Genomic DNA, 21,292 nt, shown 5'->3' with positions numbered 1-21,292 from the left:
TGTTTTAGCATTGTTTATTCGAGCCATCATTATGTCTGGAAGTATAGCGGCGATATGGGAAGATAAATATGCTAATGTGTCATCTAGAAGCATAGCCACAAGCTTAGGATGTTTATCAGATGCAGCTAAAGAAACTGTACAATGTCTCAAAGAGAGAACTACGGAGGATATTCTCAAAGCTTATAAGACTCTATTTCAAGTTAGTCATATTTAAACTGAATTTTCATATATGCAAGATATCAAGTCAGCCTATAAATTCATGCATATTTTTGAAGTTAATACTGACAATAATACAAAAATGTTTTGTTTTGTACAAGTCTAGCAATTAAGTAATTACATTATTACGAAGTTCCACTTGATGTGAGTTCAACTGAACTCTCATTTATTCCAAGTCAGAAACGAAGTGGTAGTTCTTTGTCAAGATCTGAAAGCAATTTCGGAAGTATATACCTGAAACGGCTGTATTCCAGCTTATATATATGTATTTGAGAATTGGGTAAGGTCAACCGTTTCTTCCAGTTCTCGATCGTCTGAACAATCCTGATATATTGGGACGGGAACGGACTCTTTGATATTGTCTAATAACTTAAATTAATTTACTGTATCAGCGTAACGTTTATACAAGTGCTTTAAACCTGTTAATGTATACCGTTTTATGGATGACCGCTCAGATATATACGCAATTGTTGACACAAGTAAATCAATTAGTTTTTATAAGCAAGCCCTTTTGTTGCAATGATTATGAATGGTCTCAAAACAAAACCTATACAATAGCTTAAAACTAATTATAGCATTATACAATAATTACAGAGCGGAAATTTTAGTGATTCTTTGGTTCCCGTAGTCGACAAATTTTTACCTCAAAACGATCAATACTTACCGTTGAGTCCAATACAAGCATTGAAATCAGGAAATTTCCATCAAATACCAGTAATAACGGGACTTACCAGCTTAGAAGCAGCCAATTCTAAAGGTGCAGTTGAATATTATAACGATTGTTATTACTCGGAAGCAACATATTAAATAAAAATATTTTATTTTATAGAACAATGGGAAGAATTAGCACGACAGGGCTATCATCAGCTTCGTCATTACATAGACTACACAGCAATACCAAACATAATGTCATTGTATGGACTAAATTCCGGGCAGAATGTAAAACACATCAGAGAAATCATAAAATGGGATTATGAAGAGCCAGCCAAAGAAGGCGACGCTTGGGGATTATTGCAGCAATTGCAGCTTTTATATTCTGAAGCACAATACGACGCTCCACATGCAAAGCTGATAGCTTATCTAGTGAAATCGTCTCAACCTTTGTATGTATATAGATATCACCAAATGGGTGGTATTGATTTATACGGGAAGAAATCTAATACTACAGGTATTCAATTAAAGCCACTTTACTAATGATTGTTTATTAATAGTTAATAAGATACAGGAATTATGAATTACAGGCGCCAGTCACGGCTCTGATTTACCGTATCTGTTCGGACCTACATTATTCCAACAGTTGGCGAGGAGAAGATTGACACAACAAGAGGAGAGACATAGTAAACGAATGAGAATCATGTGGTCAGAGTTCGTCAAATATGGGTATGTATATTTAATATTTAATTATGCAAGTAAGCAGAATTATTTTAACGGTTTCGAAGATTGTTTATAAACAAAATGTATTATTGAAGTCAGTTAGTCGATTTATAGTCCGCTAACTCTTTTGAAAATTAGCCTTTTTGGAAGCATTTAAAAAAGCATCTTTATCAGGCTAGAACGTCTCTCAATTTCTGTAATTGTTATTCTACGATCTTTCAATGACGATTATTGTTTTTGTAATTCGTATATATATATTTATAAATGTATTATTGTTTAAATTTAAGGTATCCAATGCCTGGAAGACAATATGATGCATGGAGAGTATATACAGAAAATGATAACCATATCCAACAAATCGGCGATGGTAACGCTTCTCCAATGTGTAAACGTTCACCGTCATATTGGAATAAATTTCTCCCAAGCTTGTTCAACATTACCACTGAAAGGGAAGGCCGTAGCACAATTAAAGATAAGCAGATCGGTTATGGTGAGTACAAATTGTTTTATTGAATGTCAAATATAGGAAGAGGCATATAAGTTGGCTTAAGAAGAAATTACTACAAATACTAATACATGAAGAATTTGATTCAAGTTATATTATACTTATTAATCGGTAGACATATCAAATTCTAAAATAAAACATTACCGAAGAGTACCGCCGTCACCAGCTATTGCTCAACGGCATGCGAACTTTGCACAAATTCACAATTTTTGGTATTCAAAAACTTAATTCATCACAACCTGATAATTTTTTACTGATGTGTTTAAATACCAATTTAACATAACAAACACTTTCAGAAAAAAATTAGACATAAAGCCAATTATTTGGCTTTAGTTTATTTGTAAGTTTGGATATGACTAAAGAAACACTCTCATTACATAAGGTGACCAGATTTTGAAAATATCAATATAGGACACTAAAAATATAGTCATTATTACCACGAGAGCTAAAAAAAATAAACAAAGGGCATTTGGAAAATTTTTGTTTGAGGACAACAAATTGCCACGGGAGTTAAAAAAAGGTCATTTCGAAAATTTTGTTCAAAGCTAATCTCCGAAATATTTCGAAGAGTAGAAATTGCTAAAGGAGCTCAAAAGAAAGGGTAAAGGGCAAAAGGAGGACAAAAAATTTAAGGACGTCCTCAAAGGAAGACATCTGGTCACCTTATAATTACAGTACAACTTAACTTAACAAAAGTTATATTTTGTTATAAGTATATTACAGTAAACTCCCCAATAGCACAGTAAATTTGGGTGCCCAAGAGAGCCAAAGGGAAGATATCTTACTACGCGCTTGATTTGTATGTATGTATTGCAAAAAATTGTATGAGTATTTTCTGGTAGTAAATATGTTCAACTTTTTATTAATAAGTTATGTTCTTTTAAGAGTAATTAAAAATTATTACTAAGTACAGTAGACCCCCCAACAGCACGATAAATTAGGGACGTTACTTTATGTGTGAGCAAGCCAAAGGGAGGATATCTCACCACAAGCGCCTGACTTGTACGTACGTATTGCAAAAAATTGTACGAGTATTTTCTAGTCCCTTAACTACATGCACCCAATTTATCGTGTTATTGGGGAGTCTACTGTAATTATTGTTTTTTATTAATTACTCTATTATTAAGCCTTTTCAATCATAAGTACATAAACTAAGAAACATTACTTTCTGACACAAATTGTACACAAAATTTAAAAATAAAACATGGTTAAATAAACGCATTCACCACTATGTACGCAAGGTAAAAAAATAATGTGCCGTTTTATGAATCTGTGTAAGAATTTGGTATTACATAAATTTATTTACATTAACCACTTCTCGATCATAGTACTTTTTTAAAAATGAATCAAAAAGTCTGTCACGGATCCACCCTTTCCTATGCAGCTATTGTAAAACATTTAAAAATATTCCAACAAATTTAATTTTAAATATAATTTTCTCGAGGAATTAACTGATTTTTGAAATGAGAATTCACAAAATATATTTTTTTAATTAACTCGCGCATGACGGGAAGAGGTTAAATCTTATTTTACTAAAAAAAATATGATTAGCATTTGAGGTTATGTCATATATGCCCTTTATAAAAATATTGTTTTAAAAAAATGAAATATGTCCTTTCAATTTAAGAAATTGTTCTATGTCTTTACCCACCGTAAAATAGAAGACGTTGCAGAATAATTAACCCCACCTTACATTTTTGTTAACATGTTTTTGCTTCGAGGTCTTGATAGAAATATTATTTTTCAGATGGAAGTGATACCATTCGACACGCCATGTACACTCTACTCGGCCTAGTTTTAGCCCTGGTCGTTTTACTCGTGATCTGCGTGGTGCTATTGAAACGTGCCGCTAAAGAGAGACAACGAGGCCGAGACTTGGCCGCTTTCTGACATCACTGGGACAACGCAAACTTCACACAGTCATGGATGCGTAACATAACCGACAATAAGTTATAGTTATATATAAAATCATGCCCGTTTGCGTTGTCCGCCAAACAATATTTGTGTAAATATTTTATAATGTACATTTTTAAATATGTTTGTAATAATTGTATGTATATAAAAGTTTGAACAGTGAAATGTTTGTTTCATTACACGAATGCCATATTCATCAACCAAAAGCTGCAATGTAAAAGAAATTCTCAAGTATGCTAAAAAAAAATTTGAATCAAGAATTGTATTAAATAAAATGATTTTTTCCTTCATCTTTTATTATTGAACTCCATCAGCCATACACAAAACAATAAAAACTAAATAGTACATCATTAACGTGTAATGGAAAATTATATATATAATATTCTCATGATAACAAATTTATTATTTAGCCAAAAAAATATATTCAGCCATGTGCCAAAATGAAAGAGAAAAAACAAAACAAAAGGAGTAAACAATGTAACAATATAACAATTTGGTAAGGTAGCAAATATTATTTAATTTACAGTAACAATTTAAAAAAATATGTTTGTATATTTTATATACACTATCTAACAAGTTAAATGTTAATGTTACTCGATTAAAAAATATATATGATTGATTATGATCATTGCTGTGAAAAGAAAATAGGTATAACATTAGTCTATTAATCACAGAATATCATGCTATATATATAATAAAAAAAAACTTAATGATACGCAGTCAATTTTTAAAAAATAATATTATTTTAATCAACAATAATGAGTATATAATATAAATATATCAACAGCGAGTGTTGTCAATCTGTATTTATGTGTGGCATCAAAATATTAAAGACTAATTCTTTTTTTTGTTTCAAGATGTTTTTTAAAAAAAAATTAAAAAATAGAATACACCAACTAGGGCTGTTCGTAAAGCTTACGTTAGCAAATATTAGAGGTACTCATATAAAAGTTCGTTTGACAGTCAGTTGTGACCTATTTGGCTACTCATCTTTTTGTCAGAGAATTTTTTAGTTCATTCGAAATATATTCCACCCGTTAAAAACACATTACTACTAAAAAACATTTTTTGTGTATTGTGTTATATACGAGCTTCATTAAAAACATGCAAACAACAAACATCTGTTCAGTTTATAGCGACATATTGCATGTTTGCCAACATCAAAAATGGTTTAAACAATTAAAACCTGAGATTTTTGTATTGAATACAAACTTCAAAGTGGAACCTACAAGTTGTCAGAAATCGAAACCAATCCATAATGTCAATTAAAAAATAGCAAGCACAACTAGATTCACATAGTTGGTTGCCTAGATCAGAGGTCGGCAAAGTGCGGCTCCGGAGCCGCATGCGGCTCTTTGGCCCCTTAAGTGCGGCTCTGGCACAAATATCCACGGGCATTCGCACCAGATTTAAAAAAAACAAGGAAATATGGAGCTCTAAATTCGATCGTCTTTGTGTTGATTTGGAAAATTATAGTAAAGTTTTGCTAAATTAATAAATAGATTTGGCTCTCAATTTTTTTAAATCGTTGTAATGTGCATATTTGGCTCTTTGGCTAATAAGTTTGCCGACCACTGGCCTAGATGAATTAAAAAAATCTGGAAGGTTTGGAAACAAGGATATAATTACCGCACGCATTAAGACATGATAGCAGTAACGTGCATACGAATGTACGACACTTCACAGGGAATAAATAAGCCTCTATGCATCATAAAGTAACATGATGAAAAATGTTGTGTATGATAGCAAAAAACGATAAATGTAATAGTTATTGAAGAAGCAGGTAGCAAAAACAATCACAAAATTTGTCATATTATCTGTTTGGTAAAACATTTGTGGAATAATTAATTTCGAATGGCTCAAATGAAATAATAACGACAGATAAATACTGTAAGCAGCTGGATTGATTGCCTCAATCATTAAAAATAAAATAACTGCTTTAGTAAATCGTAACAGTATATTTGCAACATGATAATGAATATCCTCATACAGCAAAAGTCGATCATCCTCAACGGCATCTGATTATTCTTTGTTTAGATTTTTAGTCCTAACAGAGTATTTAGCGTTAAAGATAACGGGGGATTAAAATCATGCCTGAACGATAATTAACAGAGAATACATTGTAATCTACTGTAAAAACTGATGGAAAATCAAAAACGATAGGGAACCGTTCTAGAAGACGAGCATTTCCTGTGATGAAAAATGAATTTACTGCGATAATCTGAGATCAAGACAATAGTTAAATAGTAAAAAAGGTTTAAACCCTAAAAAGAGATGGTGACAGTAAGGTAGTATTTCTAGGGGAAATATTCATTGATCGTTTCTTAAACAGAATCATATTGTAGAGTAATCAAAACTGTGTATAATAAAATAATCATAAAACTGACCATGGTCCTACAATTTATCACATTTTTAAACATTTAGACTTCTTTATTCGAAATAAGAAATTCATCAGAGTGATAATATAAAATCTTTTGAAAACTTGACCTCTGAAAATAAAGATTTTATAAGCAAAGGATTCATTCATCAATAAGTCATTAGCAAAAGACAACCATTTCTGTAAATAAAGCATATTTTGATTAATAAAATTCTAGTTAAAAAAATATAGCGTTCCACGTCTCATTAACGAAAATCGGACACTTCCTGTGAAACCTAATACACGGGAAATCGAGCCAATGTAGAAAATTATGAATAAAATGTATAAAAAGATTCTTACTTTTTGTCTATATAATTTAAAGAAACTAAATAAATAGCTATTCATAAGCAGACGACAAGCAAAGGAACATTGCCTACAAAATCAGGTGAAAAATATGACAAATCCATCTATATTGTCATACAAATACAATTTGATTCATAAATTTAAACAAATCCATGGGAAAAAAAGACAAGCATTATCTAAAATTACAATATTCAGAACGTAAAACTGGAAATTGTGTTTCATATTTACTTTTTGTGAGAAATCTGAATGACTGAATATAGAGTAAAAGAAGAAATGCTGATGAGCATTGGCGAAGATTAAACTTAAAAGACAAACCATAGAAGTAATAAATATGATATTGGCTTTTATCTTGGCAAAAATTGCTAGAAGATTTGAGAACTTTTTTAATGGGTTGTCATGTATTTGCTTCAAGAGAAAATATTCTTCTAGACATACATTATTTTATTATAAAATACATCGATATTTGAATAGTAATTTCAAAGGGTTGAAAAAAGATATATTAGAAATAAGAGAGCTTAAATTTTGAATGCAAGTTATCGAATAAATATGCATTAATTTTGCATAATCTAGGTATTGTGTATATGTGTGGAATTATATAAAAATGATCGCCATCCAAGGATTTCCTTATAGATCCTACTTACCATTTTTGTTGTGTTCTATTAAAATGTAAGCATGAAACGTTTCTTAGTTTAGTAATGATAGCAGTTTGATGTATTAGGACGTGTATGAAATGGAAGAATTGAATTTTTGAAAAGATGCGTAGTGACTTCTTCCCAACCTTTGCTGCAGTAGCAAAATGATCCGTTGAATTTAGAAGCAGAACTTCCATTGAAGATGACTCTCACAGTGACAGGTCTTGAACGTCAATTACTGCAAAACATGTTTAAATAACATCTTTGTTTACGATATATTAAACTAAAAGATGAGATTATTCGGCTAAATATATTCAATTCCTTTGTAAGAAATCAATACAAGAAGATAATCAACTCATTCTAATTTACAAATTGCAAATTACAAAAGAGTTTGCTAATAATATTCTGAATGCCTCATATAATAACAGTCACAGTTAAGGTTGCCGCATTAAGAAAATAAATTATTGAAATTTCCATCACGAATACTTCATTCTCAGTAGGATGTGTGGCAACTTTGGCTGTGTTATAAAATAATACAATTGGCACGGGTTGCAATGGGTGCAGTGTTATAAACAATATTATAATTTTAATAATAACATATAACCCCACCCCACTTTATGTAGTATATCATATAAGCTGCTGTTAAACATTTTTTTAAATATGAACCTTTAAAAATAAACATGCAACTTATAAACATGGCTATTCGTATTACGTAAAGCGCTGGTCAACTTTTAGATCTTCTCAATAAAACAAATTTAACATCCGTTTATTGACGGAGTTCATCTGTAAAAATTAAAGTATAATCAGAGATATTTATATTATATTATATATAAACAATATGAATTAGAATATGTTATATATACATCAGTTTAGCACGACCTTCGCTTGCTAATAATTTGTTGATATAAACATCGGTTTCGGTCGAAGTATCGATTAGATTCAGAGTCAATAATAATTCGTTCTTCTGTATCGGATCTTTCTCTATGTTTTCTACTATAGAAACGAAATTTTTCTCAACAACGATTTCTTGAAACCTAATACAATCGTCCACGGACCAATCCGAACTCTTTTGCGAAACTCCTATAAAAAAATTATAATTAACGCAAATTGATATTTTATTATATATTACATGAATTAATAAACAACCATATAATTTGGCTCGTATGGCTTGAGCCGGTAGAGTTTTCAATTCGTTAGGTAATTCTTTCAATTGAGTAATTTCTACTGATTGAAGGTTTCCGTAGTCGCAGAAGTAAATTGACGCCATATTGCTTGATATCATCCCTTGTACAATGACTCTATTTTAAAAAATAATATTAATAAACTGATACATTTATAATGTAAAGATTGAGAATGTGAATATTAGTACCTGTACCAATAGTCGTCTTGATCATAATACGCCGCATAAGCAGCGCCTACGATTGGAACAGTTGTCAAACTTGGATTAGTATTCACCGACTGCAACTTTTCCATAATTTCTTGCAATTTATTTTGCATGTCCAGAGATTGTACCTAGAAAAATAAAAATAAAATTGTAGGAAAGCGACCATTGAACGAAGGGCTTTGACAAACAAAACCACAAGTGAAATCGTCATTTCTGAAAACTTCAGAAAAGCGACTAAACTCACAATAGTCATGAAGACTTTCAAAAACCATTAGTGTTAATATTCAGAACAACAAATATTTTACCGCACTGAGTACCTATATTTGTTTATAATCTTTTAGACAGGTGTCTAACAATAACTATTGTCTTGCACACCAAATAGTTTTTTTACGATAGTTGATAAACGACCACAATAGTTTCGTCTTTAAAGCACCACACGGAAGACGTACTTTTGTTTCATTATAACACATATTTTTAATGAATGACATAAAATTATACTTCTAAAAAGAATTTGTTTTAAAAAAACTATTCCAAGTTTAGAAAGCCGATTCTAAGGAAAAGAGTTTTCAAAAGCTGTCTCCATAAAGTACTCACTATGAAATTCGATGGATTTGCAGCCATTGAAATGTACACGTTGAAGAACTTGCCCTTCTTCGGCAATTCTAACTTTGCTATTTCTTTCGGTGCCACTTTTGGAACCGAGAATATTCTCCCTTTCTTCTCCGATAATGCTGACACTGGATCGCTAATTGTCATATCTTTCATCGTACTGCAAAAAGATTCAAAATGTATTTTAATCATTCAAACATTAAACATAAATAGATGTATCCACTTATAACATACGTTTTGGCCATCTCAATCTCCAAATTGATTGAGTAGTTAACACTGCATAGTATATTATGCGGCGGCGTCCTCACATAGATCTCGACCGAGTTCGATCCACGAGGCATTTGCTTACACAGCGCTAATGTGTTGCAAGGTAAGAGGTTTTTCAAACACTCGAAATGGCCATCACGTAGTTGTGGTACGTTGTGCAGCGTTAATTTGAGAAGCTTGAAAAGAAACATGAAAATGGTAATTATTTCATGCACAAATAAACTTTCACTTTATATTTTTACATTATACACAATGTACAATATTATGTAAAAATATAAAATGAAAAGACCAGATGCGCAGAAATGGATGAAACTTAGTTGATGATTACACTTTTGGCAACAATGTTAATGAGTGCAGTAAATTCACATTCGCAATCAATGGAAAGAAAAAGTTACGAGTTTCCTGAAATGCGAGATTTGAAGTGGCATCTATATCATTTTGTATAGGCTAATATAATTATAGACCATAACTTTTTGTCTATTACCGTGTGAATTTACTCTTGCCAATAAACATTATTAATACAATATCCATAGAATCATCTCTTTGTCTGAAAATCAGCAAATGTATCTTTGAAACGTTGATTTGGAGTCAGTTAATGAAATTACCAATTTTAACAGATTTGACACCAATGTGGATAGTTAGTTGGATTCTATCCATAAATTGCCAAAAATAAATGACAGAAAACTTTACTTCAAGTTTAAAAAAATATTTACAAAAAAACTGAATATTTTTATAAATAATATAAAATAAAAAATACTGGTTTTGAGGATTGGATAACAACATGCATTGCTTTTGTTTATTTAAATTTAGAAGTTGTAAGGCGTCCATTTGCTGTTCAAATCAAAACCTAACAGTATAATAGTTAATTTGTATAGATTAGGTTCGGGTTTGAACAGAAAATGGACGTTTCGCAACTGTCGAATTTGAGTGTGGCGTATTGATACAAGTACCAAAATTTGGTTCAAATAAAATAATTAATATGGTAATTTTTCGGTACTTTCGTGTTATTGAGAGTCAATTTTATTCTAAAAAATATTGTTGCATTCGTTTACGTTTTATTTATTTATATACAATTATAAATAACATTTTTTAAGTAGATCTGTTTCAGAGTTATTCATGGGGTGTTCACTGTTCTGATCATACATGGGAAATTTTATAACATATTTACGTAGCAAAACGTTTTTTTTTCTACATAAGTACGTTATAAAATCATTGGTTAGAACAATAAACCCATGAACACAACAGAACAGGTTCTTGCAGGAATTGTACAGCTTCCATTTCAGTCTGAGGCAGTTTGAACACATTCATTTTCAATAAATACAAAATATAAATATAAATAAATAAAATGCATAAATTTTTTAAGAATAAATTTGACCCCGAATAACAGGAAAGTACTGAAAAATTAACTTTTTATTCAAGTTTATATTTAAATATCTATTTTTTTAGAACCCCCACTGCGCAACGCATTATTTTTCGTGGAAACAAAATCAATGCATTTCGTCATCTAATTCTCAAAACCAGCATTTTTTTAAAAATTTAGTTTTTTTGTAAATATTTTTTCAAACTAGAAATAAAACAATGTAGAATAAAACAAATGTTATGATTTTAATTTTGATATTATGCGACCCACAGATTGAAAACCGAAGACAAAATAATTTTAACATATGTACCAATACAAGTCAAAACATTTGACAAATTTGTTTTTAATTCATTTTAATTCAAAAGTTGTTTTAGTGTTTGTGTGCAAGCACGGCAGTGACCGACATAAAATCAACCAGTACCAAAAATCTACTAGTTGAATTCAAAGTGAATCACCACAGATTAGGCTGTGGTGATCTACTAATTCTCATAGTTGGTAGTTCTATTATGCTGCTAGGAAATTCACCAAAACTATGCAATGAAACAGTTGTTTCAATAATGAATATATGTGATTATTGAAAATGTATTTATATATAGAATTTTACATAATTACCCAGTAGAACACAATCATTGAACAAATATGTTTTATCAAAGAAAATCAGGAGTGAAATTGTCATATTCGTATATAACAATACAATCCCACGCATTAGTGTTAATAATAATTTAAAATCAAGTATTATCGTATCATACACAATTTATTTATGAGCTTTGACACATGCGTAGAACGCTTAATATCATTCAGTATTGCTATATATATCATTTACCATCAGGGAGCGACCACAATGGTTTTGCTTATAAAAGGATCCCGGTAGACACTCCTGCTACATTGAAGCGAAATGGAAATTTAATCTCTTAAACTTGCCTAGGAGTAATCCTTTCATATAAATTAAAATCACTACTAACCTGGACTGGAAATGAGTCGATAGCAGTTGACAATCGCTCCAGTAATAGAACATTCTTGGCAGAAACAACTTCGACGATACCAAAATCGACATAATACGCAGTTATGACAGTCTCGCCATTTGGCAAAGTCTGTTTATTCTCCAACGTTGCTCTCACCCTATATATTTCCAAAGCACAAGTAAATTTATATTCACAAAAATAATAATTTAAGTCTACTTACCAATCGCCCAAATTTGATTTGACTAAATAATACGACTTTGGCACCGGTGACAATGGACCAGACGACGCTTGCAAGGCTTCCTTTGGAAACGGTCCATTGACCACTTGATTCAGCATTTTTTGCAGCAAATTCCAGCTTTCGTTGTGTATTTGAGCACAAATTTCGCCATTAGGCTTTACATCGCAAATGTATATTTCGTTGACTTCCTATAAAAAAATATTTTATTGTTGGAATACAGTCAACAGTCTGGAAAGCTTCTTCTTTTGTAGATTTGTAATAATATAATTACATGTGATAACTGCGGTGATTGCGCTTCACTAGTCAAGTTTTGAAGCAGCACTGTATTTAAATTTATATCTTGTTTAGTGGTAGTATCGTATAATACTACTGTCACGCTCGGATCGTCCCCTGGTAGGTTTTCGTCTGGCACCTGAAGCACTTCAGCGACCAATACTTTACTGATTAGAATGTCAAAGTCAAATTTAACGTTCGATCCCGCTAGAGAAAATTCTTCAAGACCACCAAGACGACACAAGATTGCCTTAAATTATGAAATAGGTCGCATAAATTATATTAATACAGCTTAAGATATATAAGGTCAGTCCATTTATTCGTGCATATTTATAAAATGTAGGCTACAATAATGGCTACTACACATACCTGCGGAGCCAAGTTCAAAAACTGGATTGGTAAGTCGTAAAAATTGATGAGAGGGTGACTTTCTTCATCGCCTGTATCGACTAAGAAGCAAAGAGCCATCTGTTCCTTTAAGTTAATCTCTAATATCCGCGTGCGTAACAACCCATGTTCCCATTTAAGCGCGTACCAACCTCCGATTAAAATATTGTTACTAGGACTCTTGCGATCCATGTAATACAAATCCATTTCCGTATTAAGATTTTCAAAGAGGTGCTAAAAACCAAAAACAAAAATCAGAAACTATCCTAGATTCAATAAAAATATCAGAATAACATTTCTATACTAACACTATACTTATCACCGACAATTCGCAACCAAACTTCCACTGGCGAACTAGCCGACATAACGAAAACATTCCAAAATGGTTCTTCGGGATATTGTAATGGAGGAGGCAACTGTCGTTCTTCGACGGTTGGACTATTATTAATAGGAGGCGTAGGTGTAGTCGGTATATCCTGTAAAAAAATACTTATGATAGATTCATGCTATCAAATATTATTTATTATTTATAATACCTTAGAATCCGTATAAATCAAAATTAACAATCCATTTATTGCTTCTTCTACATTTATCGACGGCGAAGCCCTCACCAGCTCCATCCAATCGTCGGGCAATATTTCATCCTTATATTTCGATCTAGAATATAATAGCAACATAGTGACATTTTATATTAGCACACATTATTCTTAGCGATTATAAAACTTACCGATACAAATCGGGTAATTTATTTTCCCACAATCCATATGGAATAGACGCTATAAGTTTTATTATCCTATCCAAAGCGATCGAAGGTTTAGTGCAAGTTTTACTGGAACCGTTTTCAAGCGCGATCGCTTGAAGTTTCGTTAATGCCTTACTCGAAGCCGTCTCGTTTGCTAACTCCTTGGTGCTCAAAGAATTTGGATATGTGTTGAACGTATGTTGATTCCCAATCTAAATATAATACAATAAAATTATCTTAACTATTAACTATCCACAACATTTCATACTAATACATCTGAAATTTTTTTATATTTACGAACTATCCTCGATAGTAAAAATTATTAAATACGTGTAAAAAATTAATGAAAATAAAAACAAATGGTTATACTATATCTCCTTTATAAATTTAAGACAATCCTTATTTAGCAATTGGTTCAAGTACCTTAATCATACAGTCAAAAGCCGGAGGTCCACGACCTTTGCGCCCACTCTCGATAACCTTAAACACCGGCTCTGGTAAATTCATCAATTGACATAGTTTCAAAAGCCTGGTGTTGTTCTCCTTCATGTCTTTGTCTGGAGAAAGTTGTGATATTTTCTTTTTGGTTTCATTGACTTTTGGAGGTATAAAAGGTTCCTGTGAATTTAAATAAAATGTAATACAAAAGTAAATATTGCATTATTATTAAAACATCATCATACTAACAATTTTCTCATGTTGTAATTTAGTTTGAAGGGCATTTAATCTATCTGCTGCAGTCAAGTGTACCGAAGGCGCTTTTGAATTCTGATAACAAAATAAATTAGTTAAAACGATAGATACCATTAGCAGTTATAAAAATGACTCTTTAAACTATAATATAAAATTACATAGTTGTATCATTAGTTTTTTTTCCCAATTAACCACTTGATAGTTTCGCCCGAGCGCGACTTGGGCGCGGAGTTTGATTGTGTATTGACGAGCCCGAGCGAGGCTCAGGCTAAACTTGTTTTAACTTGTTTGGTAATGATTTCCCCGAATGACGTTCGGGCTCATCATGTTTTGACTTGTTTTAATGGGGATGTCCCCGAGCGGAATATATCTATTAACAGAATTTAGTTGTGTACAGTTCTTCGTCGTGTATTGTTTTATGTTATCATTTTACCGAGAATACGACATACAATGCCTGAACTCATCAAAATCCCAAACTCAATAAGTTATGGTCTATCATTATTCATCTAAATAATAAAAAATCTTTTGCAATTACACCTGAGAGAGATGTGACAATTGATGAAAGTTTGATGCTCTACAAGCGTAGGTTAGGTTGGATTCAATATATCCTCCTAAAAAGGGCCAAATTTGGCACAAAATCTTACATGCTATGCGAATTCAAATCTGGCTATATTTGGTCATTTATGATATATACGGGAAAAGGAACAATAATTATAAAGATCGTGCAATGGGGTTACAAATTGTAATGGCTTTGATGAAGCATCACAGAATCACATTTTAAAAATAGCATACATTTGTGGCAACACAATATCTGCTTTCCAAAAGAAAAGGGGTGACGCCCTGATGAAACTTCAGTCACCCAAATCTAAGTTTTGGTTCTGAGGACCCTTTTGATTACAGCTTCGGGCCAAGCTCGAATCAGTAATGGTTTAGTCTTCGCCGAGAAAGAACATAAGCACACACCACAGAAAGAACATACTATTCCGGGTGTTCGCCTTTAGCCGCCTTCACAGAAGGCTCCAACCCCACAAAGACCTGATACCGTGGCTTAGTCCATGACTAGGGAAGCCCACACAATCGCCTCCTCCAGAAATTACAGCCTCTAAAGTTACGATGTAGAGCTCTACAAAGATCAGGGCACCTCACAGGGTCAGCTTACCCTAGAAACCAGCGCCACTACGGTGGTGGCATAACCATTGTTTTCTATATATATATTTATAATGTAACCTAATCAATAAAAAAAAAAAATTTAGAAAGTCTGAATTGCATCTTTTGGCAAACCTCACCATAAGATCCCGACACATTTATAAATACGGAAGCGGATTAGAACAATTATATATAAGATAATCGTGCCAAGTGACTAATAAATCCATTACTTTTTGATAGCATATGTAACTTTTTTCTCATAGTCAATTCTATTATTTATATCAAAAAAATGTGATCGATGTGTCACACTTATCTGTATAATAACTACTATAATAAAAAATTGCACATTTTTAAAAAATTGGGTACTTGATAATTATCACGGCGCATTCACGCCATGGTGCACAATTGCGAAACGTCTATTAACTGTTCAAACCCAAACCTAACTTAAAGAAATATAATGGTTAATTTGTTTAGGTTAGGTTTGGGTTTGAACAACTCATGAAACGCTGATGATTAATTTCTATTTCATACAATAAATTCATAAATGCGCGCACATATGTGTCACGGGTAGCGCAATGGGGAGTAAAACTGGTGGTTTTTGAGCGCTAGTTAATCTGTTAACCGGGCGGGATGTATTATTAAGTCCCACAAAAAAACAAAATCGTAACGAGCAAGAAGTAATGAATGTTTCGCGAGATGTTTTTGATATGCCTCTTCGGGCGGAACATCTATTTCGTCATAGTGGTGCATGAGTCAACGTACCAAATGTTTTTTTTTATATAAACTATTTTTTTTTACGAAATATACCTATATGCAACCAATAAGACTCAAAAAATGACAGTGATGACGAAATAATAAACAAAGAAGGAAAACGTGCTATAATTTCATCAGTCAGAATTGAATAGTGATTATGAAAATGCTACCGATGTAAGTAGTAATAGTGAAACTGAATATGACGAAAAAGAAGACAATACTGGCAATATTCTGAATGATTAGTTTACTGAAAATTTATAATTAAGCCCCGTTTGGGACTCTACTCTATATAATTAGGCAATATTAAAAAATATCATTAAATTATACTTACATTTATTGTGACTGAAATTTTTTTCGAGGGTTGTATATTATTATTGTTATACTTCATCGGTTGTTTATTTGTACTGTATTCGGTAGTCACAATTTTCGTTTGTACGTTATTTTGTTTCGGAGGTTCGTTACTGTATTTAACCGATTCGTTGTTGTATCTAACAGGTTCGCTGTTGTATCTAGAAGTTTCACTGTTGTATCTGGCAGGTTCGGGATATCTGTTAGGAATAACTTTCTTGGGTGAAGTCGATTGAGGTTTATGGTACCCCGAATGTGTTTTCGTCGGCGTTGTGTTTATAAACTTCCACATGTTGGATGACAAGCCAGGCTTCCAAGCATTTTGTGACACCTTTCGCTGTGGAAGCAAAATAACAAATAACAACATATGACAAAATCGTGTAACAATATTGTAGATACATACGGGTATGGAATTGACAAGTTTAGTAGGTTTTTTAGTTGACTTCTGCTTAGCAACCAGCTGTGCAAGATTTCTCGTATTCTCGGACGGTATCACATTCACCAGACATTCTCCCTTTGCGTCCTCGGAGAGGCAGAAACCAGGAATCGTTTCGAATAACTGTCTCAGCGATGTGAATCCTAATCTTTTGTAAGGTATGTGTTCTCCTTGAACTTGCAAATAATCATCTGAAATAAAGTTCGATTTTATAATGTTTGTGCACTGTGCAAGAATAAGAGAAGCTTTTAAAATACTTACGGTTGCATTGTTTTAATGACAACGATCCTTTAACTGAGAGTAGTGTTGCTCGTATTATAGATACAATTTCGTCTCCTTCAGACATGATTGATAAATTGTGTTTCTGTAAATAATCAAAACATAAGTTGATAAACATAAAAAACTCATAAACTACAATTCAAGATTCAGCAGACATAAACAATTTTCAATGTGTGATTATCACATACCATTATATTTCTACTGTCATTGGCTGTTTAACGGAAGAGATAATTTAAAGATATATATAATGGCAACATAATTTGTAAATTCTAAGTTCAATTTCTATAAATGGATGAATGTTTCTAAAAAAATATTTTTTATTTATGTATCAGGTTGTTCCATAAGTCAGCATTTTTAAAGTGCAGGTTAAATGAGTTGAAAATAAAAACGTGTAATACTTTTACTAAAATGTATATTCTCCATCTTTTTCTACAATTACACATGTTATTCAATTTTTTTATATCTGATTGGAAAAATGATGTGTTTTTAGAAGCAATAAATTCTTTAATGTAAATTTTTTATATCAATTATTGTAAAATATTTTTTTCCACCTACTGTTTCAGGGATCTAAATATATAAGTAATGTCTGAAGAATATGATGGATGTGGTTTTTAGAAAAAAATAAGTCGCATTTTAAACAAACAAATTTACAGTTTTCTACGCACTCCTTTCTCATAAGGTTCCTTTGGAAAATCGTAACTGACAAAAAATAATGAGTAATATAGAAATATATATTATTGGAATAAAATGAGTTAGTGGTACTCCGGCCCGTGGTAGAAAAATTTAGGAGGCATTCAGAAACAGTCGATCAAAGACGACTTATTGTTCCAAAAGAAGAAAGATTAGGCGCCTGCCTGTATTTGCAAAAATATTTTTTAGGTCAATATAGTAAATGAATGAAAGCGAAAAAATAAAAGGCACAAAAGGTTTCTATAGACAGTCGTCTTATTGATTTTTATTAGTACTTGTAGACAACACAATAAAGGATCAGCATATAAACTATTCTTACAAGTACCTGAATGTAAGGAAGATTGTTTAAGGTTTTTATTGTTTGAAACACGAAATATAGATAAAATAACCTAAATGTCGGCAAATTTGATGCGCTTGTTTACTATATATCGCAAATAAAAAGATATGAAGATGACAATAGGTACTACATCTTCATTAAATATCTTCTAAGAAAATGTTCAGACTCTTGAATCCTTAGATTTTTTCGCAAAATTCGCAAGCATGTATCAACATTCAACAATATATTAAAAAAAAATTAGTACCGGTATTAACTATTTTTTCTCAGTAATACCAGTATTGAAAATCCCGGTATTATTACAATCCCTAGCAGTGACCTGTTTTGTCCAATTTTTAAATTTTCAGCCAATTATCTTACATTAATTTTATAATATCTGGTACAAAATGGATGAAGTTTTATTTTATGTCTTGTACTTGGTTGATTATTGCATTTCCATTCTGTCAAATGTTATAATAAATGTTTTCTAAATTCAACAATTAATATTTGCTTTTTTATGGCTTCGATATATATTATTCTTGAATTTATGACAGTGGCATTTAATAGCAGTTTAATTGCAATTTTCTAAAACCAGTTTTATGACTCGGTAAACCGTTTTTTACGATTAGTTTTAAAATAAATAAAGAATTAATTTTTTCTCCAAAATTATAAATAGCGTACAAAATTGATGAATAAATTTTTAAGTCAGTTGGTTGAGATAAATATTAAAAATAAACAATATTCTACATCCGTCAAATACCCTTTCAATTATATTGGAGATTACAAATATGTACTGAATAATAAATGTTTAAGAATACAATGTTACCTAGTCTTTTTCAAGTTAAAAAATCAGTCGCAAATTTTGAAAGTTGTTATCAATATGTGTAAAAAGCGGATAGGAAGAAATCTTTATAATTCCTCATTTTAATGTTGTTCAATTGTCCATAGTATTTTTTTATATTTGTGTATTTTAAAAAAATTTAATATATTTCCTCCAAATTTTGGCTACCTGTAAAATAATAATCCATTTGTATTTTTCATGGCAAAAAAAATTGTTTTTGTCCATTATAATGTATTTAATTTAAATTTGTTTACAATTCATAATTTATTTTGTACATCTACTATGCAAACAAAAATAAAAAAGAATGTATGTATATTCTCAAATATAATATTATACATACTTCTTTGCGTGCAATTCGTTATCTATTTCTGGTATTTCATCAGAAATACAGTAGATCCCCCAATAGCACGGTAAATCAGGGACGTGCTATTTGAGTGCTCATTACTTTATGTGTGAGCGAGCCAAAAGGATATCTCACCAAACACGCCTGATCGTGCATACGTATTGCAAAAAATTGTATGAGTATTTTTCTAGTCCCCAACTACACGCACCAAATAGCACGTCTCCAATTTACTGTGTTATTGAGAGTATACTATACTATATTCATAAGTAATAATAGTATATTTTAAAAAATACATAATGCATGAATCATCCCTTAGTTTAGATATGACATATAACAAATTTGTTAAGCCTATTATTGGATCAAGAGCATAAACAAAGGCCGTCTACAATGACTTTACAAATATTACTGTACTGCCAGTAAAATATCTAAAATAAAAAAAAATCCTGTTTCATAGCAATACTTTTACTTATTCGTTGATAAAAACGAAAAAATTATTCTCTTGACAAATAATTTATTTCCCATGCTCCATAAACCTGGCAACCTCTATGTTCCCATAACTTAAAAGATTCCTTGCTGATGAAAAATTTAAAGAAGATAATAGAAGAGTTAACTTTCTAAATTGGTATATATCTATTTTGAATAACTTGGTAAATTGCACTTGACAAAAAATGGTGACTTGGCGCAACGCATCGCTAATGTCTTAAATTTGATATCTAGCGTTACTACTATTTATCATTCTTTTCCAGCAATATAACCGATGCTCGAGTAAAAGTAATAACTTTTTTTGTAATCTGGATGAACAAAAGATACAGATAAGTGTTATGGGTATATCATTTAAAAGTAATTTTGGTTCATACTATTACAGAAACTAGTACTTCCAGGTAATATGTCTATTAATTTAAAACACCAGTAAATAACAAGATATTTAACTGAACTGATACGTTAACAATTGTGGTTCGAGCACAGATATGTAGCGAGACACATTTGTGCGATATAAACGCAAGTTTGATAAGATAGTTTTTGCGTGCGTAACCGAACAACGATCAATCGGCGACTTCTAAATCGAAACTAGTCCAACGTCATCGTTGCACTTTAGACGTGCTAAAAAAAGAGACCATAGCGACCGAAATGGTGTAAGATAACGGTAAAAAGTGAGCACTGTCAACTTTCTTCCGCCGAATTGTAACGTCAACAATTTGCGACACTTTTCGGTCAGCCATCGGCATTTACGCAAAACTAAAACTACCAGTCGTTCGAGGGCGGGGGCAGAGCCCTATTCCAACTCACCGAGGTGCAGTACAAGTTTCGGAACGGGATGATTCGCGCCGAGAAGGCGGACAATCAAATCGTCTCGCCTCCCCCGTCCATAGTGTTGACGCGTTACAATTCTAGGTTCGATGCAACGAGCGCCGCTCGCTATTGCGGATTTTGTTTGACAGCAACGTATAAAAAATCCCCGATAATTTAAATCATTTTACTTAAATTAAAATCATTTTTAAATTACCGCTTTGTATTAAATCAAATACGCTTCATTATCCAATATGAAACTAAATATTTCAAAGTATAAAATATATTTCATTTATTCGATATCTCTTTGATATGAAATATGTTTTACGGTAACCAGACAACTGAACATATGACAATTGAACAAACGACAGTTGAACACACCGACAATTGAACACAAACCGCAAAAATGTTTGAAATAGTATGAATAAAATAAATTATAAAGCATATATTTGTATCGCTTAGCATAATGGCGTAACTAAATAAATTAAATGTTCGTGACATTTAGTTATTTAATTATATTAATGGAAACGCATTTTACCGTATATCTGTTAATATTATTTTAAAGTAAATTTGTTGACCTG

General features: G+C 31.7%; 2 protein-coding genes across 3 annotated transcripts in view; one reads left to right on the top strand and one right to left on the bottom strand.

Moving 5' to 3' along the window:
* The window catches only part of LOC148228711 (pyrethroid hydrolase Ces2a), a 44,290-nt gene extending 40,116 nt beyond the window's left edge, over positions 1-4,174 (top strand). For both annotated transcript variants that reach the window (XM_088199174.1, XM_088199173.1), the window contains 6 exons: positions 9-199; positions 811-973; positions 1,046-1,384; positions 1,458-1,596; positions 1,878-2,080; positions 3,843-4,174. In XM_088199174.1, coding sequence (XP_088055300.1) covers positions 9-199; positions 811-973; positions 1,046-1,384; positions 1,458-1,596; positions 1,878-2,080; positions 3,843-3,985 — 1,178 coding nt within the window. In that variant the 3' untranslated portion in view covers positions 3,986-4,174. The remainder of the gene's footprint in view (positions 1-8; positions 200-810; positions 974-1,045; positions 1,385-1,457; positions 1,597-1,877; positions 2,081-3,842) is intronic.
* A 3,477-nt stretch (positions 4,175-7,651) lies between these two features.
* Positions 7,652-20,808, bottom strand: tapas (tudor domain-containing protein 7 tapas). Its single transcript, XM_088199170.1, has 19 exons — positions 20,712-20,808; positions 17,220-17,322; positions 16,926-17,149; positions 16,506-16,859; positions 14,270-14,350; positions 14,006-14,200; positions 13,568-13,794; positions 13,377-13,497; positions 13,149-13,316; positions 12,823-13,074; positions 12,452-12,703; positions 12,163-12,368; positions 11,943-12,099; positions 9,588-9,796; positions 9,339-9,513; positions 8,730-8,872; positions 8,507-8,658; positions 8,224-8,440; positions 7,652-8,143 (listed from the first exon to the last, which is right to left on the bottom strand). Exons 2-19 carry the CDS (start codon positions 17,302-17,304, stop codon positions 8,140-8,142), a joined length of 3,222 nt encoding a protein of 1,073 aa, XP_088055296.1. The 5' UTR covers positions 17,305-17,322; positions 20,712-20,808; the 3' UTR covers positions 7,652-8,139.
* Between the last annotated feature and the right edge of the window lie 484 nt (positions 20,809-21,292).

Source organism: Plectrocnemia conspersa, unplaced genomic scaffold (assembly GCF_051122295.1).
Source record: "Plectrocnemia conspersa isolate PC_06_02 unplaced genomic scaffold, ASM5112229v1 ptg000012l, whole genome shotgun sequence".
NCBI classification, from domain to species: Eukaryota; Metazoa; Arthropoda; class Insecta; order Trichoptera; family Polycentropodidae; genus Plectrocnemia; species Plectrocnemia conspersa.
The sequence above is the reverse complement of the archived record's forward strand: the minus strand, read 5'-3'. Positions and strand labels throughout refer to the sequence as shown.

What these genes read in the sequence shown, in the direction of transcription:
- tapas (XM_088199170.1), bottom strand. Translation starts at nt 17,304, where the DNA reads ATGTCTGAAGGAGACGAAATTGTATCTATAATACGAGCAACACTACTC. An exon ending in AACTTGTCAATTCCATACCC is followed by an intron (nt 16,860 to 16,925) that starts GTATGTATCTAC and finishes TTGCTTCCACAG; the next exon opens with CGAAAGGTGTCACAAAATGC. An exon ending in TCGACTCATTTCCAGTCCAG is followed by an intron (nt 9,797 to 11,942) that starts GTTAGTAGTGAT and finishes TTTCTTTTCAAG; the next exon opens with CTTCTCAAATTAACGCTGCA.